This window comes from Vicia villosa, linkage group LG6, assembly GCF_029867415.1.
Source record: "Vicia villosa cultivar HV-30 ecotype Madison, WI linkage group LG6, Vvil1.0, whole genome shotgun sequence".
In the NCBI taxonomy this organism is placed as follows: Eukaryota; Viridiplantae; Streptophyta; class Magnoliopsida; order Fabales; family Fabaceae; genus Vicia; species Vicia villosa.
Genome location: NC_081185.1, coordinates 27,563,500 through 27,575,785, shown reverse-complemented (window position 1 = coordinate 27,575,785; position 12,286 = coordinate 27,563,500). Strand labels below are relative to the sequence as shown.

The window sequence follows — 12,286 nt, the reverse complement described above, 5'->3', positions numbered from 1 at the left end:
GATTGAAGAAGATTCCCAAAAACAAAGGCATGTGATTATGTAATGATTGCATTTTTGAATTTATGGCAAATGGTGAATCATCAAGGAATCTTGCTCTAAGCCAATTAGAACTCTCCTCTGCATCAGAAATGTTCCCTAAGATCATACAAGATCAATGGTTGGGGAAGCTAGCCCGAAAATGCATCATTGCATTTGGGATATTTTCAAAATTTCTTCATGGCTAAGAAACCAAACTCACTTCACTAAGCAAGCTTGCTATGTTCAACTACTCTGAACCATTTGCCTATAAATAGAGGGGTCTTTCTCATTCAAAAAACACACCAAAGCAACAGAATTCTTGCTTTCTCTCTTCTTTCTTCATACTTAAGGTTTTCAAAGGTTCTTTGGCAAGAAGACTCGGATTCTTCAAACCAGAGCTCTTCCTTTGGAATTAAGTATTCAAACACCTTAGGGGAGTCATTTAGAGGTGATCCAAACCTCTGAAACACTTCTGGGCATGGAGAATCATCATCTTCACCTCTCACTTGGAGCTGTTGCAGTTGGGGTCGAGCAAGAAGTTCTGGGCAATTTCAATACAAGCCATGCATCCCAACACCTTCCAAAGGAGTCATTGAATCTATCTGGATCGTTACAACAGCTCTGTAACACCTTTTGATCAGAGCCAAATCTCCATTTTTAAGGTAAGCCTCAAAAACTTCAAACTCTATAATTCACGCATGATAAATTAGAAATGAAGTTACCAATTGGTTTCTGCACCTTTAAGGATCATTAGCCCTCAATCAATTGCATCATATCATGCATATAGAGTATTTCATGTTAAATTTCAGTTTTAGGGTTCTTAGTGTTCATGCGTGCGAATTTTGAGTTACACTGAAAATAAATGAAATTAAAGGATACCATCATGATCCTCGTTCAAAAACGAGCAAAATCCATGTTTACATCTTTAAGTTTGGTTGAGAAACGAAGGAAATAGCAAAATTTCAAATCTTGAAGCTTGAGGTTGAAGATGAAGATGGTGGCGCCATTTTTTGAATTTCCCAGAATTGAGTTTATCTTATTTTGAATGATAGCTGTGTCATATACGAATGAATGGTAGTGTCCCAGTGGTTACAGCGCACGTCCAAAAGCCTTGCCTTGCCTTAGGTCTGGGGTTCGATCCCCCCCTCAGACCTTTTGTTCATTTATTTTCTTTTTTAGCTCATTCATTGCTTTGTTCTACATATAATCATATGGGCTCCCTTCTTAAACAAGCCACGCGCGTGCCCCAGTTGGTATTTGTTTTGTTTGGTAACCTATAGGGCGTGGGTTCAAGCCTTGAAGGAGACAAACCCAATTTTTTTACCACTATTTTCCTTTGTTTTATTCACAAACTTCACATAATTATTTAACCTATCAAACTAATCCATTTTCACTTCATTTTTCACACACTTGTTATTTAATATACCTATTTTATAAATGATCAAAAAAATCATAAAAATATTATTTATTTCATGTATTTTTATTAGGTTTAAAATAGTATGTTTTAAGTGTTTTCTTAAATACTTTAAATATACATTTTTATTTTGTTTTGACCTAATTATTCTTGTGAATAATTTTATGATAAAACCCTAATCATTTAGGTCTTAATTAGGTATAGATTTTATCTTTACCTTGATTAAGTTGACTTTTGTCAATTTGCAAAATTGTTTTCAATCTCCGATCAAACAGACGATTAAGGTTTTCAAACAACAAAACCTTATATCATTTCAATCTTTTTTTTTCAACTGTTTCTCATAAACAGTAAATCATTTTCATGTGGGCCTCTAATAGAGTGTAAGTCCCAACACCTTCTTCTCTTCTTAGCTTGTTTTCAAAACTGTAATTTCAAAATCTTCTTTCTGTTTTCAAAACATTCTTTTGGTATTTGAAGGGCATTATTGCCGGTGAAACTCTTCAGATACCTATGTGACCTATGTCCATCTTCACTTCTTCTGTTTTCAAAAGAAACATTAACTGTTTATCATATATATATTCAACTGTTATCCATCAATTACTGGTAAGGCTTTGTACATACTTCTTCAAAGGCCTCCACTCCATCCAGGTTAGGCTTTACAAGCTTTCAATTTACAGTCTTTATTTAAATTATTGTCAAATATAGAACTGTTTATATATATATATATTAGAACTACGTTTGAGTGTAAACCCTAGGACAGTTAAACTATATATATATATATATATTATAGGAATATGACCTAGGATTGAGAATGTCTTCCCGGTGAAGGCTCTTTCCTAATTAGAGATCTGTAGTTCAAACCCCCAAGATGAATTATTCCCGGTGAAACATCTTGGCAAAAACCTTAGAATCCAAAAAAAATAGGACACATCCACCCAAAGAGGAATTATTCCCGGTGAAACCTCTTACCCATTTGCTTAAAGCCAAAATAAGTTCAAAACTACATAGCTTTCTCTTGTGTTATAACAAGGACCCTCGATGACCCTCGATTAGCCTCCTCTTGGGCTTTGTACAAGGACCCACAGGCTTCTTAAAAGCATTTCCAGCTTCCTCTTGAGCTTGTATACAAGGACCCACCAGGTTTCTTATAAACATAGGAACAGGTCTTTAGTCACCTTTTAACCTACCCTGGTGAGTTTCTTCCGATTTAAACCAGACTTTAAACAAGCTAAGTTTGTCTCAATTTTACATTGAGTACACCTTTTGGAATGAGAGACATGGACAGTCTCTGTTACCCTTATCTTCATCAATTTTCCTTAGCAGAGTCTAGGATCCATGTTTGCTTATCCTCAGCAAGTGTCAGCCTTCATCTTGGGCTTTAAACAAGAAGTCTCCACTAGATAATCTTTCTGCCAATCATTTTAACAAAAAATCCCTGGAAAGGGTTAGCCTCCAAAATCACTTCTTCAAAAACCAAAGATTCATTTCTCTTAGGAGATAATTTCCCCAAAAGAGTCAAAACCCCTGGAAAGGGTTAGCCTCCAAAATCAATTAATAAAAACCTGTTTAAAAGAATAAAACCCCTGGAAAGGGTTAGCTTCCAAAAATCATTCTTTTCAAAAGATAAACTCACCAGCTGAGTCAAAATCCCTGGAAAGGGTTAGCTTCCAAAAAAAACCAGTCTTTTAATAAATAAATCCTTCAGTAGAGTCAAAACCCAACAAAAATAGTTAGCCTCAACCTTGGGCTTCATATAAGGCACCAAAACAATAAAACTCCCCTGTTAATAGTCAGCCTCAACCTTGGGCATTGTACAAGGCAGATAATAGAGTCTCCTCAGTGAGTCCTTCTTCATTCAGGTAGCCACAACCTTGGGCTTTGTACAAGGCAGATAAACCATACTTCATGTGTCAAAGATTCCTAACATCTAGGATCTTTTCCCTATTAGAGTCATTCATACTCAGTCAGCCACAACCTTGGGCTTTGTACAAGGCAAAAAATAATATTTTTCCTAGCTAGAGTCAGCCTCAATTCTGGGCCTTGTACAGAACACAAAAATTCCTTGTAATTAATCCCCAGTAAAGTCATCTCCCAGAGTCAATAAATAATACATTAATCAAAAAGCCTCAAGCTTGGGCCTCATACAAGCCAGTTAAAAATCAAATCTTTTATACAGTAGATAGACATAGCTTATCTCTATAGAGAGATCTTTCCTCTATCTCACCACATTCAAACAAACAAACATTACATTTCATTTTAATCAAGTCTCCCATTTAGGATTTTGAAAGGCATGAGCTGGCAGTAAAACCCAGACATGTGGTAACTTTCCCTAATTTGGATGAGCATTTTTCTTTCATTTAAGAGGCATTTGACTGGCATACTTGCACATACACAAGTAAGGCCCCCCTCTTGAATGAAATGAATTCAGTTATTCTGTCACTCTTTTAATGTTTGTGGTGGAATAGTAGAAATACCTCTCTGTAAAGATGACTTCATGTCTCTTTACTGTAAACAGAGATTTAATTCAAAGCTTCAACCTTGAGCTTCAAGCAAGGCACCCAAAAATAATTAATAATTAATTAGTTCCCCGAACTACATTAAGCTCTGACTTCCATTAGGGATATGTAGGCATGAGGTTCACAAGGAATCTCAGCGAGCTAATAAAATACCAAAAATAGTCAGTCAGTCTGTCTGTCTTTCTTTTATTCAGTTCAATTCCTTCTCCTAATACAAAGGAGAAACTTTCCCAATAATCATTAGCAGCACAAACACATTTAGACACAGAGAAGGTTCCTGTAGAGTACTACAGATATGTAGGGTGTTTAAACACTTCCCTATGTATAACCGACCCCCCGGACTCCAGAATTTCTAGTCTAGGTGAATCCCCACACTTAGCAAACTCCTAGGGTTTAGTTGAGATCTTTTTTTCCCTTTCCTACTCGTAGGACAAATAAGAAAGTTCGTGTGATATCGTAGGAAGAACTGAAATAAAATTCATCCCACCACGGGCGCATTCTCCTTCCAAATTTCGCGTGAAGGGTCTAGCGTTCCGTCCTCCCAAGTGAAACGGGGAGGTAAAAAAAACGACACCACAGTAATAACTTTATCAATCACAACGTAACACCACCCAAGCTCAATCATATGAATGAGGACAAAGTTGCAAAGGGTGAGAAAATAGAAGAATCCGGACACGCCACCTGTATCACTGAAGGAGAAAAACATTAAAACCCAGACGCCGAAGATGCTAACTCCGCTCGTCTTCCTCGGACTACCTCCGCTGGAGGTATGAACCAAACACCTAGAAAATCAAAACGCCACCACCATTCGACTTGGGATTTGCCACTAAGGATGAATTTGGCGCTAGTTTTCACTAAAAGCAACTCTAACATCCTAAGTGAATGCACTATCAAAACCCTAACGTACCAGATTCTCAAAAAATCATCACCAAGCACATGCTTCAACTTGCTTTCAAATGCTGATCATTATTATGACATTGAAATGCAACAAAACACAAGATATAACATTCATCTAACGCAAATCGGAATCCTGCAAAACACAAAATGCAACATACAACATCAAGTACATGTGGTGCTAATCACCCAGCCTCCCGGTGTGAGGAGCTCGCCAGATGCATATTACCGATCATGTTAACTATTATACTGAGAGAGATTTAGAAGGTATACCTAAGACGGATCTTGATTTCAGAAGTACAGAAAACTTTACAAGTTGTATTCCCTAACTTCTTGATGATGAAGATGAATAACCTTCAGAAACTAGCAAGAAGATACTGAGAAATATACTCAGATTTGGAGTAGTGTATGCTTCTTCAAAGATCTCTGGAAAATGATGAAAGATGAAGCTCGATGGAGAGAGGTAACAGTGACGATGCTATGAATCACAACTTGTTAATGGTGATGATTGAGGTTGTAGATGATTGCAATGAGTTGATTGAACCTTGATGATGGTGACGATGACTAGAGAAAGAGGTCGAAGATGAAGGAGGTTGGTGGAGGTATTTGCAAGACCGTTATAGTGGTTGAGGGTTAAGGGTTGAGAGAATGAAGATAAGAGAAAGAAGAGAAAATCTGAAAACTAGGGAAAGAAAATATGAAATCGTCCCTTGAGTTTCTAAAGGATTTCAATTTATATAGTGAGGTTACACATGGTATGATAGGGTGCAAGTGTAGTGGATATTTTCTTCAAAACTTAAGAAGCAAGGTTTGTTGTTTATAGTAAGCTTTTGGTGAACTTTTTATGCTGCAGCAACGTGCATAACTCAAATGGGAAACAAGGTTGGTAGTGTAAAAATGTTGCATGTTATTGTTGCAGAAAATGTAAATTGGCTTGATGCTTGATGCTATGCTAAACGTCTCAACTACCCTCTTTATGAACTTCTAAATTCCACCATGGGATTCCAATTGGTTCAAATATGGACTCATCACAAAGAGGATGTGGAGGAGAAAAGATTTCATGTTGAAAGTTTCTTGATACAAGGCTTGGAAAGATGAGAAAAATCATCTGAAACATGATAATGCACAAAGGCATAATATTAATGCTTTCCCCCCAAATCACATAGTGCTTTTCCACAAAATGATTCACCAATGTTACAAGGAATAGCAAAGCTTCCAGGGTCCTTCAACTTTGGAGGGAATTTACCTTGCACCAATTGGCTACATTCTTAAGTAAGTGCAATAGTGGCAAACTCTCCCAATCTCTTCCGTTCATGTCCTTCATGAATTTGGAGTAATTTGGAATTTGTTCAATGGATTCTATCAAAGGTGTATTGATGTAAAGTTGTTTGAGTATCTCCACAAACTTGATAAATTGTTGCTCCTATTTTGCCTTCCTAATCCTTTGAGGAAAAGGAGGTGGTGGTCTTTCTTGAATAAATTTTTTCTCTCTGAGTGGTTATGGCATGGCTTTAATCCTCTTTGCAGGCTCAGGGGTCTTGCCATGCTTAGTTGTATCAGTTCTGTATTTTTTTATCAACTACTGAGGTCGGTTCCACAGCAGATTCGTCTTCGGTTTCAGTGTTGTCCTTGTCAGGAAGGATTCCACTAGTCTCAACATCTTTGTGTAATGGTGGTTCACACTCTTTACCACTTCTTTGCTTGATGACTTTGCAGTTTCCACATTCTTTACCCTAGAAGTAGCAGCCAGCAGGTGTTTTCGTCGAGCTTGGAAGTGTCCCAATGGTCTTGAACTCAAAGCGGGGGCGATTTGCCTCACTTGGTTTTCAAGATTTTTGATACTCACTCCTTGTGCTAAGAACTGATTCTTGGTCTCTTGAATGAATGATTTTAGTATGCTTTCCAACTAGTTATTACCTTGAGTATGAGCTACAAAATCAGGAGGAACTTGTGGTGCTTGGTTAGCTTGAGTAGCTTAGGGCTTTGGTTGACCTTGATTGTTACTCCATGAAACATTTGGATGATTGCGCCATCCAAGGATGTAGGTGTTACTGTAAGGATTTTTATACCTGTTGTTGTTGCCTACATAGTTGGTTGAAACAGGGTTTGCAGTGCATTCTCCATACAAGTGTGCCCCTCCATAGTAGACACTGGAAAACTCTGATGCGTCAGTAACCATCTTTACAGGTTCAAGTTTAGTCATCAAATTTTTCATCATTTGATGGATTTGGGCCACTTGAGCAGCAAGGGCAGTGGTTTCAGTAACTTCATGGACTCCAGTAGGTCTCTTTTGAGCAGTACTTGCGTTAGCTCTTGTAACAGGCCATTGGTACGTATTAGTCGTAATGCTCTCTATCAACTGATATCCCTCTTCATAGGATTTAGACAACAATGCTCCTTCACTAGATGCATCAATCATATTCGTTGAAAAAGGAACTAGCCCATTATATAATGTCTCTAGTTGGACGCAAATAGGGATGCCATGTTGAGGGCATTGCCTAAGTAGTTCCTTGAATCGTTCCCAAGCTTCAAATAGTGATTCTTCCTCTCCTTGCCTAAATGAGGTGATTTGGTTTCTCATTTTGGCATTCTTTGAAGGAGGAAAATACTTATCTAAGAATTTCTCAACTAAGTCATTCCATGTGGGGATGGAAATAGGCTCCAAGGAATTTAACCAACTCTTGGCTCTATCCCTTAGAGAGTAAGGAAACAACCCTAACCGAAAGGCATCATCAGTCACACCTGGAATTTTGAAGTTGTTAGCTACATCCAGAAATTGCCTCAAGTGTAGATGAGGGTCTTCATTGGGAAATCCTGAATATTGACCAGTAGTCTGCAGCATTTGGAACATCATAGGTTGGAATTCAAAGTGTGCTCCAGTAATCTCTAGCAAGACAATACTAGTACTCATGGAGGTTGGGTCAAAGAAAGCATAGTCTCAGATGTTTCTTGCCCTATCATTGGCAATACCAATAATATCATTGTCTTCCATGACTGGGATCTGCTCTTCCTCGTCTTAATCCTCTGGTATTGGTGGAGGTGGTTCCGGTTGATGAATATCATCCAGATTAGCTTCTGAAGGCACTTCAGGGATACGTCTAGCAGGTCTATATCTTCTTAGCGCCCTAGGTATTCTTTCAGGTTCAGGACACCCACTGTGAATAGGGCATAACGATCTCTGCATGCAATAGCTCAACACTTGTCGTGACACCAAACTATAGTAGATTGTTAAAAACACAAATGCTTATAATGAAAAAAATAGAAACAATTATAAAAGCAGAAATGTAGTAAAATCACTCCCTGATAACGGCGCCAAAAACTTGTTCATAATTCTCAAATGTGTCACATGCATGTATAAATGTTTTTGATCATAACAAGTGATAAAGTGAAGAGTATCGTACCCACAGGGAGTGTTACTACTTAGATATGACTTTTGTATTAGAATTGTTCTTTCATTTTAAGCATAAGTAGAAAAGAAATAATAGATGATGATTTTGAATTTAGTTTCTTGTAAAATTAAGCAAAAAATTAAGAACAATGTGGTGTAAAAATATTAAGAGAAATATAGTTGAGCTTTTGATCCATTAAAATGTTTAGTGTGTTTATGTGTAATGATGTGTGGTGTCGCGACAAGCAAGATCTGAAGAATCTAGTGGTGTATTTCTACATCATTCATAAGCATGTATGAAAAGGGAAAGGAACACAAATCTATAAGCTTCACTTATAACCATATTATACGTCTATTAATAGTTCTGAATTCCTTAATGGTTGTAGTTTCTTATGTCTAAGTAAACTAGGTCAAGTGAATATCTTTATTCTACTCTTTCAACCATTTTTATACATGAAATACACTTGTTGTTGGATCTCTCATAACAACAAGCTATATCCTAACAAATCAGTTAAACATCCAAGTAGATCCTGAAAATCAGTAACTGAAGCAACTGGAAAACTCATCGAAACAAAACAATGAAGTCGCCATCGAACATCTATTTATCCTACAATAAGGAATGGAAAATATCGAATAAAACCAAATAACAAGCACAGGTCTCAAAGAATGGGTAAGGGTGTCTGTTACATGAGGGGAAGGTATTAGCATCCCTCACGTCTGTGGTACTCCACAGGATCCATTCTTACTAGTTTTCTAATCTAAGGGGGTGTGTGTGTATCATGCAAAAGTCTAATCAAATATTGTTTTTCATACATTTTATCAAAGAATTAAAATTAAACTATATAACAAAACATTTGAATTCTAACAAGTAAAATATTATATGTTTTTGATTATTCTCTTTTATCATCTAGAAACTAACAAAATATGATTGGTTTTTATGCTTTTTATTCTCTAAGGAAAATATGAAAAAGAAAAGCTAAATCTAACTAGAAATTAAGTAAAAACAGGGGGAGTTCATGTGAAATCAGGTGGTTCTATAGTGATAGGGGGCGCAGGGGCCCAATGGGATAAGCCCAACAGAGTTTTTGTTATATTGTTCAGCCAAAAAAAGAAGCAACATGGGCCAAAGGGAGGTGTGTTAACAACAATTCGGTGGGCCAAGGAGTGTTTTTGTTACAGCATTTTTGTTATGGCCACAAAAGAGAGTAGCATTGGGCTAGATAGAGGGTGAAGACCAGCATTTCGGCCCAAGTTCAATTCATGGATTTCTCAGATTCTAATCCACCATCTCTAAACAAAATTTTCTTAAGTCCAGATTTATTCATTTAATTAATCACATGATTTCTTAATAATTAAGTTAACCAAGCTTAATTTCTATTAACAACTCAATTAATCAATTTCTAATTGAATTTCCTATGAAGGAGGGGTTAGGGTTACCGGAATCGCTCATTGAGGTTTCCAAACCTTCTTCCCGGTACGGCGGCTGTATCCACCTTCTCCGCCTTTTCCAACGCATCTCACTCGCCGCCGTTAACAAACAACATTATCTCACCGTCCTCTCATCTCTCGATCTCATCTCTCACAATAGAAAATCAATCCTTAACTCTCTCTTCAAGGACGAACGGCGCGGCGGTCGTGTCCTCTTTAGCGAAGACCTTCGTTCATCGCCACACTCGTCCTTGCATCATTCCCTCTCTCCGACGAATTTAACGACACACCATCGTCTCCATCTCAAGTTCTTTCGCTTGTCTCATTTTCAACGTTCGCATTTCGTTCTCTACTTGAGCTCAATTCGAATTCGATGCTTCTTCGAAGTCGTGGAGAAGATGACTAGTTCAACAGCAAGGTGAGTTCTCTGAGACCTTGTGTTCAACTCTGTTCCTTCTCTTCTTCTTCTTTCTGAACTCGACTGCGTTTTGACATGTGCCAACGAATCGTGGCGGAGAAGTGTTGTTGAGTTGTTCTGATCGGTAAAACGTTGTTGGTGATGATGTTATGCGTTGAAGGTTTGTTGCAGGTTGCGTAATGGAGAGCTTTGCGAGGTATTGCGAAGATGATGATTGCAGAATCGTGAAGTGGTGAAGATTTAATGGATAAAGAATCGGTGAAGGTTGATGATGGAGAAGATTACGATGATGATTCGCGAAGGAGGTGGAGTGCGATGATTAAAGATGATGAAGAGTTTTGCAGAATTTTCTTGTGAGTTCTTGGAGAATGAAGGAGGAAGATAATTGTAGGCTATGGTGATTGGTGATTCTATTGGATGATTTATGACAAGAGAAAGATGAAGAACGTCAAGAGGATGATGAAGATTGGACAAGGTGATTGAAGATTGAAGAGAGCAGAAGTTTGTTACAGGTTGTTACCATTCTGTTATCTTTTTCTGTTTTCTGTTTTCTGTTAGTTTTCTTCTCTGAAGTTCTGTTGAAGAGTGATGAAGAGATGAGAGCAGATGAAGATTCAGAGAGAGTTTTCGGGTCAAGAGTTTGTTACGATTTTTTTTCATTTTCTGTTCTCATCTGTTTTCTGTTATGCTATTCTTTTGTTCCTGAAGGTTGAACCGTGAAGGTGAAGATTGAAAATGCCGAGAGATGAAGGTTCGGTTCAAGATTCATGTGGCGAAGGATCCCTTTGTGAATTTCTATTACGTGTGAATTTCTTCTTCTTCTCTGCTGACCTGTCCCCGAACCGGTTCGGTTCTATTCTGGTTTTGTTTTACAGCAGGTCAGTTTGGCTTGGGAAACTCACAGCAGTTTGAGGCTAGAACCGTAATGCAGTTTGGTGGGATATTGATGCAAGCATATATCTTGCAATGCCATTTTCTTGTGATGAATTGTATCTCTTTTTTTTGTTGTTTTTGGATGAATGTAATGTGTTGTAATTGAACTTTGAATGGACTTGGACATTTGGATTTGCACTTTGATTTGTATAATTTTTGTAATGAATTTTGAATCCAATGATCATGCGGTTTTAATTCTTGGCTTTATGAACATCCGACAATATTTCTTCCAATTTACTTTAAAATCTCAATGGCATAAGGAATGAGTGAAAATGGGATGACATTTGAATAATATTGCATGATAATGAACATAGTGACGTGTATATCTCGAATGAATGATTGAAAAAAAATGAAATGGAATTTGAATCAACATTTGCATGAACATCTTTGATGAATAAATCCCGATCCACTTGCAAACTTCAATAAATCTCTAACTCAATTTAATTCATCAATCTAAATCAAACTTGTATGATAAGCCACTAAGAAATTGGAAACATAATGGCATCTTGAAACAATGCTCTCCTTAAGCTCATAACTTTGTACCATGACTCATTTCTTTTGTAATTCACCTAACAAACCTCTTGACTTAACAGTCTCACAACAATAGAAACTCTTTAATTTTTCTTGATTTTTGAGCGACGAAATAAACGTCTCTCATAACTTATAGCACAGAAAAAAGGGCAAATTTTGGGGTGCAAAAGTAACAAATCAGCTAAAAATCATTGGCCAAAGTGCGGTTCCTAAAAATAGTAAAGCCAATTTTAACAAAATAAAAAACTAGGGTATCCCTTCAATAATGTCAACCCTCTATTCCTCTTGAATCTAACCTAGATTTCAAAAAACCTAAAACTCACAATCTAACACAAAAAATAGTGTTTAAAAAACTGAAACCTAAAATTGTAAAAATTGAAGGAGTAATTACTAATTACGAGTGAAGAGGATGAACAAGGGGGAGATCTAAGCGAGTTACTGCAAGAACGCACAACTTTAAACTTCTTAAGACTAAGCTTCTTATTAATAATCCCAACTTGAAAGTAAATACTATCGGCAGGAGGCAAATAAACCCTAATTTCATCAACATTGAATACCCTTAAGACCACAAATCAAAACATAGCTGAGCTTTCCGGTGAACGTTTTTTCGTAAAAAAACTAAGTAATCGAAGTGTACATAGCAAGTAGTGTCCAAAAAGATGACGAATCAGCCGTCATCGAAGATAGTATAGTCGATGACGAAGTTAGGTAAGAGGCCACAAGGGAGACCGTATTTTGGAAGTAAA

At 37.2% G+C, this 12,286-nt stretch overlaps 2 protein-coding genes and 1 non-coding gene across 4 annotated transcripts; 2 read left to right on the top strand and 1 right to left on the bottom strand.

The window, feature by feature from the left end:
- Positions 1 to 6,817: 6,817 nt before the first annotated feature.
- On the bottom strand, positions 6,818 to 7,753 carry LOC131613431 (uncharacterized). Its single transcript, XM_058885102.1, has one exon. It carries the CDS (start codon positions 7,751 to 7,753, stop codon positions 6,818 to 6,820), a length of 936 nt encoding a protein of 311 aa, XP_058741085.1.
- On the top strand, positions 7,320 to 7,426 carry LOC131615365 (small nucleolar RNA R71). The gene has a single exon (XR_009287783.1). It is a non-coding gene; the product is annotated as a small nucleolar RNA R71 (small nucleolar RNA).
- Positions 7,754 to 9,601: 1,848 nt separating the features above from the next.
- Positions 9,602 to 11,162, top strand: LOC131611374 (uncharacterized). 2 transcript variants are annotated; one of them, XR_009286875.1, is made up of 3 exons: positions 9,602 to 10,076; positions 10,248 to 10,588; positions 10,785 to 11,162. XR_009286875.1 is itself a non-coding variant. In XM_058883414.1 (2 exons), the coding sequence occupies exons 1-2, from the start codon at positions 9,646 to 9,648 to the stop codon at positions 10,310 to 10,312; spliced, it is 507 nt and encodes a 168-aa protein (XP_058739397.1). In that variant the 5' UTR covers positions 9,602 to 9,645; the 3' UTR covers positions 10,313 to 11,162. The 2 variants fall into 2 exon arrangements, 1 of the variants encoding a protein (XP_058739397.1); XM_058883414.1 differs by having other exon boundaries at positions 10,237 to 11,162.
- Positions 11,163 to 12,286: the final 1,124 nt, after the last annotated feature.

What these genes read in the sequence shown, in the direction of transcription:
- LOC131613431 (XM_058885102.1), bottom strand. Translation starts at nt 7,753, where the DNA reads ATGAGTACTAGTATTGTCTTGCTAGAGATTACTGGAGCACACTTTGAA.
- LOC131611374 (XM_058883414.1), top strand. Translation starts at nt 9,646, where the DNA reads ATGAAGGAGGGGTTAGGGTTACCGGAATCGCTCATTGAGGTTTCCAAA. An exon ending in ATGACTAGTTCAACAGCAAG is followed by an intron (nt 10,077 to 10,236) that starts GTGAGTTCTCTG and finishes TATGCGTTGAAG; the next exon opens with GTTTGTTGCAGGTTGCGTAA.